At 33.3% G+C, this 21473-nt stretch overlaps 2 protein-coding genes across 2 annotated transcripts; both read right to left on the bottom strand.

Moving 5' to 3' along the window:
* Positions 1-639: 639 nt before the first annotated feature.
* Positions 640-6315, bottom strand: LOC133194166 (uncharacterized). Its single transcript, XM_061330165.1, has 4 exons — positions 6116-6315; positions 5366-5553; positions 4560-4670; positions 640-4437 (listed from the first exon to the last, which is right to left on the bottom strand). The coding sequence occupies exons 1-4, from the start codon at positions 6277-6279 to the stop codon at positions 3875-3877; spliced, it is 1026 nt and encodes a 341-aa protein (XP_061186149.1). The 5' UTR covers positions 6280-6315; the 3' UTR covers positions 640-3874.
* A 7683-nt stretch (positions 6316-13998) lies between these two features.
* Positions 13999-18499, bottom strand: LOC133193805 (uncharacterized). The gene is made up of 4 exons (XM_061329736.1): positions 18353-18499; positions 15191-15990; positions 14619-14676; positions 13999-14443 (listed from the first exon to the last, which is right to left on the bottom strand). Exons 1-4 carry the CDS (start codon positions 18453-18455, stop codon positions 14178-14180), a joined length of 1227 nt encoding a protein of 408 aa, XP_061185720.1. The 5' UTR covers positions 18456-18499; the 3' UTR covers positions 13999-14177.
* Positions 18500-21473: the final 2974 nt, after the last annotated feature.

Raw genomic sequence — 21473 nt, 5'->3', positions numbered from 1 at the left:
TGAAAATAAGCATTATAAACTACACATGTACACCTTTATATGTCACCTCTTACAGTCAATATTTCGCGAATTCTATTTTCAGATACAATGACCTTGTCAGCAAATACAATCTAGCACCATGCCGAATGTTGACTGACGGTTTTCATATTTAGGCCATTAATTTCACACTGAATTGTCTACGGATTTTTCCGTTTGCCCGATCACGACAAGGAGCACACGGCGGTTGTGACTGGTTGACATGGGATGCATATTCCTCCATGGCACCTGATCCTACCTCTCGCGTTCTAAGAAGTCCGTGTTTGCTCTGCTCCAAATTTGTATTATTGTTTCAATGGACTTTTGATTACTGTTCGTTATCTGCATAATTCATGATATACTTTTCACAAAGTCCAAAAAAAAATTTTCATTAGTATTCAGAGCTTTCTTAACCTATTTTAAACGTGTATATAAACATGTAGTTTTAAAAACATGTCATGTTTGGTCATTTAAGTGACCTTAAAACCATGTCCTTCAGAAAGGGTAAAGCCTTGAACAAATTAAATCTATGGTCTCCTGTTTACGCTTAGTGGTAATCTTTATCGACCTTTGAGGTTTGTAGAAACTTCTACTTTTTAAAATATTTTCTACGTTGATTTCACCTTAAGAGTTAGATTCTTTAATTTATAATGAAAGTTCTTGGTCAAAGAATATTTTGTGAAAAAGAGTGATAAAAATTGACCAAAATATTATGATACAAGGTACATCTTCACAAAAAAGTTTACATTAACCGCACAGATTATAAAATCATTATCTCCTTGACCCTTTAATCTGGCTAAGAAGAGCTACAAACCGGATAAAATATAGCTGCATAACTGTACCTCTCTGGTTGAGAAATTCGGACAGACAAGATAGAGAGCTAGATATGGGTGAATTAAAAAAAAAATGACCAAACGCATATTTATCAATCCACACTAAAAATACAGGCAATAAAAATAGATTTCTAAGTCTCAGCATATGTCTTTAGATAGTGTCTAAATACCTACCAAATATCTCGTTGATATCTCAATTAACAAAAATGTTATGCCCAAAAATGATGCTAAAATTGTCAGGAGTGCAACACCTTTTTGTGACATTTTGAAATTTCAATATTTTTTGGAGAACTGTGAAATAAAAAAACAATGCTTCGTGTTGAAAATAAAGACTTTCCTGATAATATTCAAAGTATTTAGCTTTAAATGTGGACTGTCATAACTTTTGTTTAATAAAGTTGTAGTCATGACTGATGTTTAAAAAAATGTTGTATCATGTCAGGAGTGCAACAGATAAAAATGTAGTGTTGCCAAAAAAACATCAATTGTAAAATTCTGATAGAAAATTAAGACAAAAAAGAATTTTGGAAGTGTAAAATAATAACTGATATACATTTTAAAACTTAAAAATGTTATATAAATCACAAGCAGCATTAATGAGAGTCAAGTACATGTGCATATCCAAAAATGTCAGGAGGCAAACATTTGATGTTTTGCTCCCAAGCATGAAAAAACTATTGTCATTATATAATTTTCTGATTTTTATTTTGGAAAATAAAGACACAAAGAACATTTTTACCAAATAGATTTATCAATTACAGGATCTGTCTGTGCTTCAGATCCATATTTCTATGGTCAGGAGTGCAACATATTTTTTTAAAGATTCAAGTTGTGTGTCGAAAAGACTTCTATTCATGCTTAGAGGTATTCATTAATTAATAATGATCTTTTTGTATAATTTAATGCTAAATTATTGATAGTTTTATTATTAAAATCCTTCCTTTTTCAATTTTATCAATTCGGATGTGTTTTTATCTTTTTTGTGATTTTTTTCAATGAACGTTAAAAATAAACACACTAAAACATTGTCATTAAATTCAAGTAATTCCTCCTCAACTTCACTGAAACAACAGAACAAGTTCTTATGTAATTTTCACTTCACAATTCTACTTTAAAGTCCCCAATGCTTTTGGTCAGGAGTGCAACAAAAATGTCAGAATTATAAATCATCCACTAAGAATAAAAATAAAGAAAAAATGATGAGTAGAATTTTTCTGGTGGGTTACTGTGTTTGTCCTCTAAAGAAAAATATGCTTTAAAATATATTTTATCTTCTAAATATACATTTAAGCTAGTTTTTTGGCATAAAATAGGGTATAATTCCAGATAAAATGCGAACTTTAAATACTATCATCTGTTTTAATTATGAAGTATTGGACTATAAGTATTGCACAATTTCATTACCACTTGATGTTGCCAACTCTTTATGAATTTTTGTGTTCTATGGTTTTAATTTTAAACTTTACTGCAGTCAGGAGTACAAAAAAACTGCTTTATAATTACTGATGCTTTTTAACTACCTTTACTAAAAAATAAGTTGAAAAAAATGCTTGATACTATTTGATGTTCAAAACACTATGTCTATCAACAAATTAGAAAAATTTTACAATCAATTCAGGGAATAGTTTTCATCATTTCACATATATTTTGAATAAAATTTATATATATTACACTTTGCAAATAATCATGTTTTAAGGTGTCTTCAAAATATGAAAAACCTGCTGTAAACGATGAAAAATATCAACACGACAGATTGATTCACAAAGTAAGAATGGGTTATTGTGTGTTATAATTTTTAAAACAATGTTAAATAAAATACATATCAGATGTCAGGAGTGCAACACAATAATGTAACATAGGGTCACTTCAAAATCTAGTATTTTTTGTAAGAGAACTCGTATATAACAATTCTTTTTTGGCTTAGATTTAAAGAGTTGACTTGAATGGACAAAAAAGTGAATTTTGGGGAATTTTATTGCTTCATATTTTTTTCATATTTTTTTCAAATTAAAACTTTTCAAACCAGAATTGAAAAAATAATGTAAAATAACAATCAAAAAGCCAATTTTTTGTCACATGTAGAAGAGAAGATACTCATTCAAGCTCTAGATTTAATCATTTATACCCATTTTACCATTTTGAAGCATAAAAAACTATAATTTCTTGTGATTATGTATTTTAGAAAGTCTTTTAAGGTGTAATGATATTTTATTTTTTCAAAAGAAATTTTACTCATAGAAATTCTGAAACTTTTTAAACCAATTGTCTATTCTATTGCCACTTCAGGATTTTAAACTAGAATGCATTTGCAATATGATGATATAAGTGAAAAATATGTTATAAGTAGTTGAATTTTGCCAAAAAAATTCAGTTTGGTGGTCATTTTTTTTTAATTCACCCATATCAAAGAATTGTTAAAACCTTCAATTTACGCCGCCGCTGTTTTGTCGCTAGCTTCGGTTTTATTTTTTGTGTTATACATGTACATATATTCGTTCTCTCGCCAAAACGCATGGAATCCGTAAATTAACCAAACATTTTACTCAAAATCGTATTACTTTATTTACAAACAACCCTGAGCGGCCTTGAATTGTCAGTTTTAAAAATTCGCATTCCGACGTACTTGTTGGGGTCATAATAATTATACATATAACACACCCGAGTTTATATCTAATTTCATTTTATACTCACATTGCCTTCTTTTAAAGACAATATGGATAATATATATGGAGAAATGTGTCCCCCCTTTAAAAAATCTTTAAGATTTTCCCGGCATGTGCTTCCTTTGATAGACGTATTTAAAATCCGAAGCGAGCGACAAAAATAAAAAAAAGCTTCAGCGTAAATCGAAAGATTTTTACATTCTTGGACTTGTACTCATGTATTTTATCTGTCCGAATATTCTCAACCAGAAAACTACAGTTTTGAGGCTAGATAAAATACTAAAATATAATTCAGGAAAAACATTACGTTTTCTTTAAGTTTAGTAGTCTGTATTGCAAAAATATGGCAGTAATTTTGAAAAATCACTTTTGGAAAATAATGCCAGCTTGCACTGCTTCAGTATCTTTTTCGCCAATCTTTATCACTCGAAATCCATGTTCTTCTATTTCTTGTTTCTTGCGCTCGTAACCCCAGCCGACTCCGCGTCCTTCACCCGAAGGATCCGATAAACAGGCGGGAAGACAAGTAAAGAGACCAAAAGGAAAAAATAACTGTGCTGTAGGATTGTTAGCTTGCTTTTGGGGGTCTGAGGACACTGGGGGGTCGTACGTTATTCCATAACCATCTGGTTTTAGGACTCTCTTCGTCTCTTTAAGAATTCCTTTGACGTCGGACGCAACATGAAGTACTTCGTTCATTAAGACAAAATCAAACTTTTCACTCCAGTCCTGTGGGAGTTGTTCCCCTCTCATATGGGTATAGATGATGTTATTCTGGTCACAGTGTTTTAGATCTTCGATTGCTCGATCTATGGAGGATTTATCCGAGTCGATACCGTAAAACGTACAGTTAGGATACAGTTTAGCTGTCTCTCTTATATGCTGACCACAGCCACAACCAATATCTAACAGTGTAAATTCGGTCCCTGTGTTAAAGATAAGCATTAATATATTATTTTAAGCTTTTAGATTATTTACATAAACATAAATAAAAAATAACAATTATTTTAGAAACACACATTTATATTATATTGAATTCATTTTTAACCTTTTCTAAAGCTTAATATAGGAATGAGATGAATTTTGTTCCATTCTTGAAAAACTTCTGTTGTGCGGTATGTATCCATCCACGTGAGAAATGAATCAAAGTACCCGTAACCTGAAACAGAGAGTAAATCACAGGTTCAACCAAGTGCCTGTTACTCTTACAATTTAAAAAGAGTCACATAAAACATATTTACGTAATATACATGTTTAAGCACATCAAATTTGTTAAAGTTTATGTTTGATTGACTGTTAGTTAATGATTGATTGTTTATTTAATTTATTAACTCAAGCGAAATTTTACTCATATCAGAACGTTACCAACTTATGAGGTGCATCATTACACCAACGCTTTAACAGCTGAGCATTTAAGTTAAAGATAGTTATCAGATGGCTTAATACGACTGCTAAATTCATGTATCGGTTCTTTCACTTAGGACATCATGATTCCACGACATCTTGTTCTATGGACTAGTAAGCATACAGATCTTCTTGGTAGTAAATAAGTTTGTATAATGTACATGTAGATAAAGATAAACCTGGTAGAACAAAACTTAATGCTAAACATAGACAGGGTATATTCCTAACTACCTGTGTGTTCTAACGTTTCTCTCATCTCAAGATTTGTATTACTTTGAACAAAAAAGCTCGGTCACCATTTTCGTTGTCCATATCAAAATAAGTATGTAACAACTAGACATTAACCAGTGCACGCAATCGAATAGATACATGTTCTATCATGTTAAACAAAGTAAACATGCATGCATAGTTAATGTCCATATATGGTACGTCTTCAACAACATGACACACCTTTTGGTCCATCTTTTGTCATGACATTCTCCAGCTGAGGAAACATCTCGCTAAATACCGGGATCACGCTGGCAGCATGACCCCATCTCTTCAGGAGAGGTTTCTCGTATGGAAGTGAGTATTTGCCGTCCTCGTGAATTTTGACAATACCTGCCGAAATCATGCACCCAAGCCATTCTTGTGTGTACCTGATTGATAGCAAAAAATCGAATAAAATTTAAATCCATTGATGTCATATTCTTTAATTTTAATAAGCAACATAATTCAGACGCACAAAGATTACTCTTTTTTGTATGGATTAAGGTCGTGTTGAGAAAATCTAACTTTCTTCTTTTCGTTGTCCATTAATTCTCCTGACGTGGTATTACTATAATTGCATACATTTGATAGTTATTGCGACCTAGTAACAATGATGATGTAACACATTCACCCACCCAGGTGAGATCTGTGGCTAAATACTACGAATCGTGATCAGAGGCTTGTATATATGGGCTCGAGAAACTAAGATTAGTGGAGAGAAATATAGCGGACAAAGTCATGTTAGAGGTATATTTTTAGACCCTCTGAAAATTTCAAAAGGTGAAAGATGTATTATAATCCATGGTTTAGTAGCAAGTGGCTGATTTTGTTCGTACAATAGTGATTAAGTGATAATGTCGTCAGTAGCATGTGGTTCTCGGGTCTGTACATTCACGCACAGGTTGAACTCTAACTGAAAATTTTTTAAAAAATCAGTAAAGTATTGCCCACCTTAATTTTTGGCCTGATTTTTCACTGAGTTCTTCCGCGGTGCATGGATTTTTTAATTCAATGAAGGCCTCAATTATCCCAACTTTGTGACCAAAAGCAAACACAAGAGTGCTCAGTCCGTCTTTCACAATTTGCTCTAAATCCCGACAAGAACCAGACGCCATTGTTTGAAAGAGTAGGCCCTCGTAGACATGCAAATTGTGCAGTTAGCAATTCGTTGTATGGTGTCCTATTTGTGTCGTTGTGTCTTGGCTGAAAAAAATGCTTTAATCTGAAATTTTCATTTAAAAAGCCATGGTAAGTGGATACACCTTAAAATAAATTTTAAAAGAATAAGTATATCATGCCTACTTATTAGTTTGTGTTGTGTTTATGTGTATTTCAGGTTTTTATAATCATGGTGCCTACTTGTACTAAATATTCCATATTGTAGTATTGTTGTGTTTTTATCATCTTCACAACGTCAGGAGTCCAGTCGAGATCACAGGACCTCTGGCAAACTTCGTCCGATTTTTTATGGGCCATCTTCTCTCATTGAAAAGCTCCTATCATATTCGGGCTCTCGTAAGTTGACATAAGAAAAAAAAATAAACAGAAAGTAAACAGTTGACACCTCATTGCACGTGTTAAAAGCTGTTTGTCATCGAAAGGCTTAATGTGATTTTAAAAAATCATTTTTTTTATTTCCCTGAAAGACATCAGTCCGTAAAAAATCGAATAAAGTTTGTCAAGGGTTCCATGACCACAAGTCGAATCAGGACCCTTGAAGTTGTTAGGATGTGTTTTTGTGTGATTCAGGTTTATAGCGGTACCTACCTATTAAATCGTTGTTACTTGGTAAGTTAATTATGTTTATGTGTATTTCAGATATATTACGGTGCCTATATCTATATGTATTCCTTTTTGAAACGTTGCATATATTTGTACGTAAGATATGACTTCAGATATTCCATCGTCAACATTCCTTATTAATGTTGTAATATTCTGCTATCACTTGCATTTGCTGTTTATATTTCCCAACTTATTAGATACTTTAGATCAAAACCTGAGTACGATCAATATTTAAACCGAGGCAGGCTTCAGGCAGATAAGTTGAGGTTACACAGATTTCAAAAACCTCGTCTAAAGTCAGCATAATGACCTTGTTAGGAAATTTAACCTATCATTGGGTCAATTTTGTCTGACATATTTCATACTAATAGCTAGACCTTTGTTTTTATACTAAATTTCACTACGTATACGGAATATTCCGTCTACCTGATCAATAGATAGGGTCTTGAAGAAAATTAACCTTGGCCATGACCTTTTGACCTTAGAGTTTAACCTACTTTAACCTTGGCCATAACTTTCATACTTCCTATCCATGTGTAATCCATGGACACGACTTTCTCTGGATACAAATATTTTTGACCTTGGCATTTGAGCTTAACCTTCTTTTGAAAAACTTTAACATTGCTCATAACTTTTGAACGGTCAATGCTATGGCTGTCATATTTCACATGTGTATTCCTTGTGACAAGACCTTTCCTTGGATACCAACAACTTTGACCTGTGACCTTGGAGTTTGACTAACTTTTGAAAAATTTAATCTTGGTCATAAATTTTAAACGCTTGGTGCTAGAGCTTTCATACTTCACATCTGTAATCCTTGGTACAAGACCTTGACTTGAATACAAACAATTTTGACCTTTTAACGTTGACCTTGGAGTCTAACTTTTGAACGATTTATTTAAGAGAGCGCTTTCATCGAATTTCATCACATGATTATTTCATGTGACATGACCTTGCTTTGGGTACATTTTTTTTTTTTATCTTTTGGCGTTGGAGTTTGACCTACATTTGAAAACTTTCACCCTTGAACATAATTTCTGAATGGTTGCTGCACAGACTTTCATGTTTCACTGATGTATTCCTTGTTATAAGACCTATCTTTGGGTACCACAAAATTTTAATCTCTTGACCTTGGATTTTGACTTGCATTTGAGAAACTTCATCCATTGCCATGAGCTGCCATACGGGGGTATAGGTGTTTCAAAAGCATATTTAATTGTTAGAGTAAATAATATGATAATGATATGAGTCTTATTTGATAATTAGACTTGCTTAATCTTCGCTAGCCATGGGTTTCCAATCTAAAATCTCCCCTACAACTGCACTTTCTTTGCCCCACACACAAGAAATTTGCTAATGATATGAGAACCATTGCCTATATATCAGCGACTCCGTGTCTTGTGTCCCCGCCGACCATATACCCTTTGTTATTGAGGAAATTGTGAGAAAAGAATAAGAGCAGCTAGTATAGAGATTAAGTGATTATAATATCTGTGGTCTTTACAAAGCTTTTGATCAATATGTACATCCATTCTCCTTCAAAATTCCTTGACTTAGTAAAAACAAGAGGCCCAAGGGCCTTAACGGTCACCTGAGTATAATACAACAATTTAGAAGTTGAATACACTGATAGATGAAGCTTTGTTGCCCTAAAGCAAGAGAAGTAGGAAGATCAGGATCAACAAAATAATTAGTCTAGTATTCAGTATCAACTCATAAATTAAGTTCTAATCTGTCCCCCACTTAACACTATCACCATGCAGACTATTAACAAACTATTAGTGCTTCTGTACTATTTTTAAACCCATATTAAGACCTCTAGTATTGACCTCTCTTATGGTCTTTGAAGAACTTTTAATAAGATAAGTTATTTTTGTCTCATTTTTATTTATCTATTACTTACAGGTCTACCTGATTATTAAAACTAAGAAAATACTTTTTGAATTATATGATAAACATTCTTGCATAATTATCTTATTCTATTAACCTTTCAAATACATTATTTACAGTGATTAATTATCAAAGGTGAACGGAAAAGGGGAATAACTTCTCTCAGTAGAATACAAATTAATAGAGCCCTGCCCAAGACTAGAATGCTTAAACAAATGGTCCAGATGTTCAAAAATCTGGTAGAAATACGCTTACTTATATCATTTAAACTTTTACTCAGTTTTCTTCCAATATGCCCAGAAGCAGAGAAGAATTTCACAGGTACAATGCATTTTCACTACAGATTCAACAAAGCCTTACCCTAACACCAGAACCCAAGACAAAGGGTCAAAAAATTTAAAAGCCCGCCCCCCATTATGCCAGAACCCCTGACCCTAGGACCACAAGATTTAAAAATTCTGTTCAAAGCTCCCATTTTCATCATAGCTAAGCAATTTATTTATCAGCTCAACACTAAGGAGCAGACAGGATTAATTACTGATTAATTAATAGAATTAATGCTTTTTCACTATATAATCAATAGAGCCCCCCCCCCCTTTCCTCAAGAACCCCAAAAACTAAGGCCATATATTTAAAAATTTTGGAAGAGGCATCCTTGCCTATCATAATCTTGCACTTAGTTTGTTTAGATAATCTCCAGTAGCAGAGAAGAAGATTTTCAAAGAATTAATGCATTTTCACTATATAATCAATAGAGTGCTGCCCTAACACCAGAACCCCTGACCCTGGGGCCATGAAATTCACAATTTTTGAAAAGGCATCCTTATGCATCAAAACCATGCACTTAGTTTGTTTAAATAATCTCCAGTAGCAGAGAAGAAGATTTTCAAAGAATCAATGCATTTTCACTATATAATCAATAGAGCCCCACCCTAACACCAGAACCCCTGACCCTGGGGCCAAGAAATTCACAATTTTTGAAAAGGCATCCTTATGCATCATAACCATGCACTTTGTTTGTTTAAATAATACCCTGGAGCAGAGAAGATTTTCAAAGAATTAATGCATTTTCACTATATAATCAATAGAGCCCCGCCCTAACATCAGAACCCCTGACCCAGGGGCAATGGCTTTCACATTTGGAAGAGGCCCACCTCCTCATCATAACTATGTACTTAGTTTATCACCCTAATGCCCAGGAGCAGAGGAGAAGATTTTCAAAGAAATAATGCATTTTCACTGTATAGTCAATAGAGCCCCGCCCTAACACCAGAACCCCTGACCCTGGGGCCATGAAATTCACAATTTTGGAAGAGGCTCTCTTGCTCATCATAACTATGTACTTAGTTACTTTATTTAATACCCAGGAGCACAGAAGAAGATTTTCAAAGAAATAATGCACTTTTACTATATGATCTATATAGCCCCACCCTGGGGCCAGAACCCCTGACCCTGGGGCCATGAATTTCACAATTTCAGAAGAGGCATTCTTGCTCATCATAACTATGTACTTAGTTACTTTATTTAATACCCAGGAGCACAGAGGAGGATTTTCAAAGAAATAATGCACTTTCACTATATGATCTATATAGCCCCACCCTGGGGCCAGAACCCCTGACCCTGGGGCCATGAAATTCACAATTTCAGAAGAGGCATTCTTGCTCATCATAACTATGTACTTAGTTACTTTATTTAATACCCAGGAGCAGAGAAGAAGATTTTCAAAGAAATAATGCACTTTCACTATATGATCTATATAGCCCCACCCTGGGGCCAGAACCCCTGACCCTGGGGTCATGAATTTCACAATTTCGGAAGAGGCATTCTTGCTCATCATAACTATGTACTTAGTTACTTTATTTAATACCCAGGAGCACAGAAGAAGATTTTCAAAGAATTAATGCATTTTCACTATATAATCAATAGAGCCCCGCCCTAACACCAGAACCCCTGACCCAGGGGCCATGAATTTCACAATTTTGGAAGAGGCACTCTTGCTCTTCATAACTATGTACTTAGTTACTTTATTTAATACTCAGGAGCAGAGAAGAAGATTTTCAAAGAAATAATGCACTTTCACTATATGATCTATATAGCCCCACCCTGGGGTCATGAATTTCACAATTTCGGAAGAGGCATTCTTGCTCATCATAATTATGTACTTAGTTACTTTATTTACTACCCAGGAGCACAGAAGAAGATTTTCAAAGAATTAATGCATTTTCACTATATAATCAATAGAGCCCCGCCCTAACACCAGAACCCCTGACCCAGGGGCCATGAATTTCACAATTTTGGAAGAGGCACTCTTGCTCTTCATAACTATGTACTTAGTTACTTTATTTAATACTCAGGAGCAGAGAAGAAGATTTTCAAAGAAATAATGCACTTTCACTATATGATCTATATAGCCCCACCCTGGGCCAGAACCCCTGACCCTGGGGCCATGAATTTCACAATTTTGGTAGAGGCATTCTTGCTCATCATAACTATGTACTTAGTTACTTTATTTAATACCCAGGAGCACAGAAGAAGATTTTCAAAGAATTAATGCATTTTCACTATATAATCAATAGAGCCCCGCCCTAACACCAGAACCCCTGACCCAGGGGCCATGAATTTCACAATTTTGGAAGAGGCACTCTTGCTCTTCATAACTATGTACTTAGTTACTTTATTTAATACCCAGGAGCAGAGAAGAAGATTTTCAAAGAAATAATGCACTTTCACTATATGATCTATATAGCCCCACCCTGGGGCCAGAACCCCTGACCCTGGGGCCATGAATTTCACAATTTTGGTAGAGGGCTCAATGCTTGTTACAATGATGCCAACAGTTTGACTGCTTGATGTCCTGGAGTAAAGAAGAAGATTTTTAAAGATTGCATTATTTTTGGTGGTTTTAGCCCCACCCCTCAGGCCCCAGGGGGGCAGGGACCATGAAATTCACAATTTTTGTTCCCCTTCACCCATAGATGCTATATGCCAAATTTGGTTGAAATTGGTTGAGCGGTTTCAGAGAAGAAGCTAAAAATGTTCAAATGTTAACACACGACGCACGCCGACAGACGAGAACGGATAGCAATAGGTCACCTGAGTGACTCAGGTGACCTAAAAAACCCATTAAAATATGGAGGTCATAAGTTTGACAAGCTGCAGATCTGTATCCCACTGGTCTGAAAAAAAAATCGGCTTTTTTCATATGAGGTACCCATATCCAAGTTTTAAAGCTACATTATTTTAACGTTTCAACAAAAGATACTAGTGCAAAATTCTAATTATAGTCATGTACCTAAAGAAAAAAACCCTTTAAGTTGGGCTAAACGAGAGCTCTTTATTTTTAGTAAGTAGTTATAATCACTATTGTCTACTGAATACAATGACAAGAACTTCTTTCACTCCTTTATTCTTTGTGTATATGAAATTTAACTAAATGTCATCATAAAAGAATATTGAAAAATCTAAAATTTCATATTATTTTGGCCAAACTCCTATCTATCTAACAATTTTTAACTATACATGAATCAATGCAAATTGCTTTATTTCCTGGTATCAAGTTACATGTATCTTTTCATTACTATATGCATTATTTGTTGAGTTAAAGCCATCCTTTAAACAAAAATAATGATTGATTACAAATATACATCTTTCATACATCTCGTGTACCATCCTTCCTTTTACAATACAAAGTAATGTGTTTTGCTAGCACACGTAAGTGAGAAAATGTTTAAATAATAAATTTTATAATTAAAAACAGATTTATATAAACAAGATACATATATATGTATAACAATGAATATAGTAAATATGACGCAAAATTTAAACCGTTCAATGCAAGAAAGGAAAAAAAAATGCTGTGTTTCCATTCACCAAAAGCAATAGCCATTGAGTGGAATTAAAAAATTTAAAGAAACAAGGAAAAATAAATTGTGAGGATAAAATATTTTTTAAAAATCATTTCTTTAACATTCTTGTTTCGTACGATATTAAACATAATTATTATCAATATTGATTTTACTGTCAAATGTAATGATGATTTCTTGACATACTAGGCCCATTATTCACAATGCTTGCCCGATTTTCTTGGTAATGACCAGCAACCTGATGAGATACAGAGATAGCATATAATATACATGTTCTAGTACTTATGATGAATGATTTATAAGCAAGCAACAGGTACAGATCGCATTTAATTTTACATGTGAAACTTTTCTAACAAGAACAGGACAGACAATCAATTAAAAAAACTTAAATCTGATGAGAATTTAATTTAAATAAAAATTTTGAAAAACATTAAGCATTAAAGTTGCTCTTCAAAAAAAAACTTTTGAACATGTGGTAATTTGTAAAAATACTTCCATTTTGCATGTCTGTTTGTTTTTTAATTCTTCAATGAATAACATTAACTTTTGGTCTCCCTTTTTGTTTTGAACAAATGATTCCACAAAGAATTCAAATTGAAACTTTTAGCACTCTTAGCATACACCAAAGACTCAGATTATAAGTTTGTTTTTTTCTTTCCAGATGCAATGTGGAGCTCATTGTAATGGGAAATCTGATAACATGCACTTTCACAATATATTTTTGTTTTTTAGATTTAAAGTAACAAAAAAAAATAATAAAACAATAGAACTGAGGAGAAGAAGCAAGAAAAATACTGAATAAATATATTGGCACTTGCTAAATGTCATGTCATGAGTCTCACAAATTAAGGACAGATAATACAAACAAAAGAATGGATGCCTCGATTGGTATATATTTTTAGACCTATTTTGGTTGTAAATTATGCAAACATTAAATTTCTAAAATATGAAGAATTTTCATTCAACTCTAAAATATTGTGAAACTTTGAATGAAAAATTAAAATCTATGTGGTTAAAAGTATTCATTTTACTTCTATAAACATGACTTCAGTTATTTTCATGATTTTTGATAAAAGTTGTTTGTATCATCTGTCCTTAAGATAATATTGTAACCTGATTTATTGCCATAACTTAATTTAAAAAATCACATGTGAAAATAGCCATATTATAATTTTGTTTGTTTCCTCCTTTTTGAATGAAATTATCCTATCTCCCATTAGAAAAAAAACTGACAAAAATTTATTCAATTTCTACAATTTTGTTTAATATATGTAAATATGCATTAATAAAAGTTCAATTTAAAAGATTCTTTGCATATAGACTTCAATCAAAACATTCAAAATTATATCAAAAAATAGAATATAATCTTTAAACCAATTTATTTGTCAAAATGATATAATGGGAAACAAACAAAATTTTACATGTAAATCTGCCAAACTTTTACAGAAATACGATGAGTTTCACTTCATTCACTTTCATTATGGCACCCAATTGCCAAAATCCTGAGCCATTTTCTTAACACTGTCTTCTTTCTGATGATGTTGATGACTTGGCATCTGAAAACAGTCTACTGGAAAAGCACTGACAGTCTTGTTAAAAAGGCTAATGCTAAACTCGAGACACCCCACCACCAAAAACTTATGATCCTCCAGAACTGTGACCTTGGAGGTCATGTTTAGAAATCCTATACAGATGTCTGCGACTTTGGAATGAGAACTGAGACAAATCTTGGGAGCTGGTTCAACTAGAATAAAAATTTGTAATTTTTTATGAATTATGTCAATATATTGAGTGTAAAACTTCAAAACTCCTTCAAAATTTTAGGGGTGTAATATCACTACATTCATGGTTTTTAATAAGTTAAAAATTAATAAACAGGAAAATTCCTGGATGTTGAGAGAGAGAGAGAGAGATCTTACCTGGAATTTGCTTTTTATAAACTGGTTTCTTATCCATTGAAAATCTAAAATCCAGCTCCTGTAATATAAATTTTATGTTATATTTCAATAGCCAATAAATGAAGCATCTTTAGAAAAGTATCAAACTGCAAATGTGTACTAAGTAAGGTGTAACATCTATTGAAACAAAAAAATAAGATGTCTTGAGTTTTTTAGACATATTATTTTACTCGTATTTGATGTGACTGCTACTGAACCATATCATATACTGTAAACCAACTATTTTTTGCATCATCTTTTTTTTTTTTGCTATTCGTCAGTTTGAAATCAATCAGCAACGATTAATTTTCGTGACTGAGGAAACATTCTCTACAAAAACAAAGCAAAATAAATGGTTCATGGCAATTGATATCTGCAAGTCAAAGTAGGTCACAAAACTTGCGAATATTTCTGGCACGCGAATAATAGTTGGTTTACAGTAATCAGAAATGAACAATTTGAATAAGAACAAAATAAAATGTTCATCAATGTACATGTAGTGCTTTATTTGAAATTATTCGTGAAAAATCTAAAGAGTCCTGTGAATATTTTACCTGAGATTTGGACATAAATGTAATATTGGCACATCCTGTCATGTTGACTTGAATTCTTTTGTGAGTCACTCTAGAACAACACATACACTCGTAATCTCGACAATCACAAAATCCGACCCTATTTTCCATCACTACCTTACGTAAGGCGACAGTCTGGTTTCCCTCAGTCACATTGCTCTTTACTGGAAGCAGTTTCGGATAATTAACATCTATTTTCTCCTGCTTACTTAAATGATTGGTGTCTTTCATCACTTGACTGAGATCGTCCATTGTCAATTGTAATTTCCACACATCTGGGACATAAATAAATTTTATTGGATTTAATGTCTTTATCATTCCGAGCTGAGAAAGTTTTTCCATAGTCTTATTTTTCATCTTTTCACCTAAGTCCAGTGTTTTATTTTTCAGTTTCTCTCCAATTTTTAACACTTTTTCGAAATTCCCCTCCTGCTTTGCTTTTACCGTTTGAGTTATATTTTTACTTTCCTGCTTTAATTTTGAGTTGTCTTTCTTTTCCTCCTTGGCATCGCTCTTTTTGCTTTCGAGATTTGTTTTGCTCCCTGAGCTCACTTTGTCTTCCTGTTTTTTGGGAGAAGAAGTGATGGGAGCTTTTGTTTTATCCTCCCTATGGGGTGGGGGTTGGAGAACCTCATCCCTCCTAGGAGGGGGCTGTATCACCCCACTATTTTTTGCATTATGTATGGCCTCTGTAGCTTTTCTCACTGTTTCCTGAACCTTTTTTTGACCCTGATGTGCTGATGCTTCTCTACTCTGACTTGCAGACTGGACGACTTGATGTTCTACAAAGTATATAAACCAACAGACTACATTTTATAATCTCGACCAAATTTGTTAGATAATATTTATTTAAATGTACATAAGTAATCAGTACAAAATTTGTCTAGGAATTATTTCTGGATGTATTTGATTTACGAGGGGTGATCAAAAAGTTCGCAAACTATCTCTATATTTACAAAACCACAATTCAGATCAGAATGAAATTTGGCACACATATAGTCATACACATATTCTATAAATAGCAGGTGTTATATAACATTTTGCTCCGTGTTTGTGAAGTCACAATGTGAAAATGACGTCAATATGTAGGTCACTTGTGACAAAAAATGGTTGACTCAGTTGTACTCGAGCAACGAACGGCTGTCAAGTTTAACGTATAGCTTGGAAATTCCTTTGCAGTGGAATATGACAATTTGTACAAGGTTTACGAAGACAAAAAACTTACCAGAAGTTCAATCATTAATTGGATTGATTGTTTTAGTGAAGGTAGGGAGATGGTTAAAAATGATGTTTGTTCTGTTGCCCAGCGAAAGCAAGCCAGGGAAAAGATGTGTCCTTAGTTGAGCAATTTGTTATGAAAGATCACCAAGTTACAATTAGAAAAATAGTTGAATATCTTGACAATAAAATAATTATTTAATCCGTAAAATATCGTTTACTTTAAACATATGAGATATAATAAAAAGAAGTCGTCCATACTTTATCCATATCGGATCAACGACGCTCCCGAGACAGAAAACTCAGGTTCTGATGATCACCATGCTAATTCTGGGAAGGGATATCCTTATCCACCCATCCTATTGCCGAGATTTGGCCATTTCTGATGGATGGACTGTTCTTGTTATAAAAAATAACTTGCATGGTAAAAAATATAAGACTCGGAAAAATCTTTTAGCTTCTGTGAACAGAACGCCACGGAGTATGTCACATGACCACCTAGATCATGTGATTCGCGCATGGGCAGAACAATGGCAGATGTGCATTATAATCGGAGAGGATTACGTTCAAAAATGATGAGCACTGAAACCTCATTTTATTTCTTTTAAGGAAGTAATTCAATTAGTTCGCGAACTTTTTGATCACCCCTCGTAGTTAACAAACTTTAAATAAAATTCATATGCATAAAATTTTATTTTAAAGTATATGGTAGATTCCTTATTTTTCACGAGTACAGTGTACTTATTATCATGAAATGGCTCTTTAAAGTCAAATCACAAGAGCAAAAATTTGTAAGTGGACGGTTGATCAAAATTTTACAAGGATTTTAGCACCACAGAAATAAAAGCAAATAATTTTATTTCGTGAGTGGTGCTTATTGCCAAATTACATGATAATTAATTTCTCATATATATTTAGGAATCTAGAGTATTGACAATATTACATCTGAATGATATGTTCTTATAATTAAAGCAAGCGCAGCTAGCTTTTTGACAACACCAGGGCAAGGAGAAAATTTGGACTTTGCACATCTTTTTTTCAGTAACCTCCGGACCCTCAATCCTATGTGAATTGCATCTAGTCGCAAACTACTTTCTCATGGTAATATTGCTAAAAGTTCACAAAAAATAATCTCACCTTGATTTAATGGATATTGCAGATAGATAGTAGATTAAACATTCTATTTTTAAATTTGCACTTTTTTGCAATATTTTGTTATATGTGTCAGTATCATACCACAACTCTTACTATCATGTATATGGCAGGATGCACGAATCAATAATGAATACCTGAATACCAATACATCAATATACATATATCAATCCGCCTTAACTGCAAACATAAAAGAAGTTCAGCAAGTTGTTTAACAGATTTAAAGGGCATTTAACTATGGAATGCAATGAATGGTACATGTAGACAAGCTAACATTACACTATTTAGCCTGTGCTCTGTTGAGCAAACAATGTTTTATTTGTATTGCTATCACAACTATGGATATCTCATCAGATAGATTTCATCTTCTAAAAAATTATATATAAAACACCTAGGCCTACATGAAATTCCATGCAGATTTTTCAATGAAAATAGGACACGCAAATCAATCTTGTGGTAACTGGTTTTTGCAATTAGGCTCCTAATTTGATTGTACAATAGCATGGAAGTAAGAATGTGGACATTTCGAAATTTATCGATAAAATCAGGGACCTATAAACTGAAAAACAGAAAATTTATTATTGTTAAGATATAGGTCACAGTCAGTAACACGTTTCAGAAACGGCAGTTTTGGAACATAAACCTGGCATACACACACGTCGTTCTAACGCCCACCTATGCTCTGGTAATGTACAGCTGTCATGTTCGATGACGAATCATCGAGGAAATTCTAGCTAATAATATTGAAAATTCATTACACAAGTATGTGATTACCTGATGAAAAGGACAATATATAATAAAACAACCAGAGCGTAGTTGCACACAATAACAAGAATAAAATGTGCTTTCTTCGATACATAAGGCGGAGAAAGCCCATTTTGTGGATTCACACCATGTTTACATCATATCTGGTTCTCAGGTGGAAAAAACCAGTTTATTATATAATTTAAAAAACCTGTCTTCAGGTGGCCCATATAATTCCGGATAAATGCTCCTTATTTACTTTCTAAATAACATTTTATAACTAAAAAGCAGTGTCAAAAAGTCGTTGCAGTAAGAAAAATACCGGTAATATCACAGGTACTTGGGTCTTGGTTTATAAATATGTATGTACCTTATTGATATGTAAAAAAAAGTACTTTTTTTACATATCAATAAGGTACATACATATTTATAAGCCAAGATCCAAGTACATGTACCTGTGGGTAATATCACAAAGGCATTTATACTTAGACTTTTCATAAACCATTCACAGGGAATCTGGATCGAGCTATAATATGTTCCCCCCCCCCCGGTCCCCTTGCCCTTTCCATCGTTTTTCAGACTTAATTTGCTCATCAATTATTTATCTATAAAATAATTAAATTGCACTTTAAATGTAAATTTTAAAATGACCTTAAATACCACATTTATTTATTTAAAAAAAGACTAATATACCTTTCTCAAAGCTTTCTACGATGTGCAATACATTGTGAATATGTTTTTATCTCATTTATTTATTTTTTATGCATGTCCATGCAGTAGTTACTATTGCACATGAAAAATCTTCTTCAAAAATAAATAAATAAGAATGACTGGTGCACACATCTCCATGATTACATTGGTTACGACAAATTTCGTCAACATCCCCACCAAGCCTGAAATATAGCATGTATAGGGAGAAATAGTATTCTATAACCTTGATGAAAACGTTTTCAAGACTTCATTAATCAAAGTGAAAAAGGGAATCAGGATTCATCTATTACTTTTTTGCATATCTAATTTCGCTTTCGGTCATCGCAAAAAATCCAATTTTTTGACGAAATACAATAAAGTTTTAGATCTGAATTATAATTATAATGATATGACAATATTAAATACTGTTAAATGGACATTGACAATTATTGCTTCCAGGCTGTATCAACAAATATCACGCTTAAAAAGGCTAAAGCAGCCACTGACTCAAAGCTTAAATTTATGAGCATGAAAAATATTTGTTTGCATAATTTATATATGTTAACAGTGATTTTGCTCTTTTAATTGCACTTGACATGCATTTTATTTTTATTACTGTAGTGGTCATTTGAGGCAATTTCTACGTATACATATCTCAAATTCGAAGCATAAAACACGCGCGCTGGCAATACTACTTCTTTTGAGGTCACAGTAGGTTAACATGTATGGCAATACATTGTGAATATATTTATTTATTTATTTATTTTAAAAAAAAGATATATGAACACTCCAAGCAGTATATCCTGCAAAATATAAAGCATGAAAATATATACACGTAGATATAATCTTTAGGGTATATATAATGGTAAGGGGAAGTCCACAGAGATGAAAACAAAGCCTTCAGAATCCAATCATAAATTTACACTGAGTAATACCCTTCAAGCTGAATTCGTATCAATTTTACATTGTAAATATTTATAATTAGCACACCGCCGCCATGTATTTGACACGAGATGCATGTAACTGTCAGTCATTATAAGACATAATGAATATTTATCGTTAGTAATCATGTCTTCTCGTACTTTCTCACCAAAGCCTACCATTGTTTACATGTAGAAACATGAGCCCTGGGAGGTGACCAGTTTGTGCTGTCATTAATGACCCTAAATCACAACAAGGACTGAACGAGAAAACACACAGCCCCCATAAACATCAACATGATTTCCAACTTTTTGGGGAAGTTCGCCAGAATAGTAACAAGAAAAGAAAAACAGGGTGGTAGGGGTGTTACCAACTGTCGCTTAATCGTTCATCTCTTAATGGATCCTTGGAAATGATGATTTCATAATTGACCTTAAGGTGTGTCCTGATCTCATGAAGTTGAACGTCCATATCTAACCCGAACACCCATATCTTTCTGAACGCAGCCTAGACTTATAAAGAAAAAGAAACATGTATTTCCTGCTTAACTAATTTTTTTTCTAGTAAAAACTCATATGCAAATTAATTGGTATGCTTGGATGTACCTGTATTAAAATAGGGTCCACAATTGCCCATGCTACAATTTAAAATTTATGAATCATAAACTGTTCGAAGGGACGGTAAGTTTTTGACCAATATTATATATTTTAGCGCAGTTCGCCTAGAAGATTTGATGGTTCACCATGACCTAGTTTCAATTTACTGTCACCGCATTTTATTTGAAAGGTGTGAAAACAAATGACCTCTTTGACATATCTAGATCCCGGCTCTCACATACGATACGATATGAATCACTTCATCCTGGTACCAAAGATTCTTTTATTGCAAACGTGACACTTAAATCAATAAAAGAAAAGGATGTTTGTCGTAGCCCACATAGGTCACGATAAATGCTATATTATAAACAAGAAAGTTTTTGCAAAATTTATTGTTTAAGTTTGTCTGTAAAATCTGGAAATAAAAACCATTCAAAGCTATAGTGACCCTTTAAATTTTCTGCCAGACATACCAGTATAACCAAGGTTTATTGGTATTTTCAATTCGGTTTACGAGATGAATATTGTGTTCAAGAAAAGAACCTATAAAGACAACAATGTTCTGAAACTCATACGGGAAAACTACATTATATTGTTTAAAGTCTGGCAAAATTACAGATGGTTTCTCTAGACCAGAAAAGAATGACCAGGAGGAACTCTGCTGGACAAAACTGACCAAAAGTGCAGTCCATCATTTCGGAAAAATGCTTCAATGTCAGTATTTCCGAAGTCTGCAATTCTGGATCCTCCCCATAAACTTTTATTTGCAATCTAGAAACAAGTTTACTGTTGTATTGTCGCTATGGTACATGTACAGTTGGTGTTACCAGTCGACAAGGGATGCTTTCTCCTCTTAGGCACCTGATCCCACCTCTAGTGTTTCCCCCGAGTCTGTGTCTTTTGCCCTGTTAAATTTAGTGTTGTTTACAGCATTTTTTTTTTCA

The sequence above is a fragment of the Saccostrea echinata genome, unplaced genomic scaffold (assembly GCF_033153115.1).
Source record: "Saccostrea echinata isolate AGI-Se365-2 ecotype Australia unplaced genomic scaffold, CSIRO_AGI_Sech_v1 ptg000028l, whole genome shotgun sequence".
NCBI lineage: Eukaryota > Metazoa > Mollusca > Bivalvia > Ostreida > Ostreidae > Saccostrea > Saccostrea echinata.
Note: the sequence above shows the minus strand (reverse complement) of the source record. Positions and strands in the feature narration are given on the sequence as shown.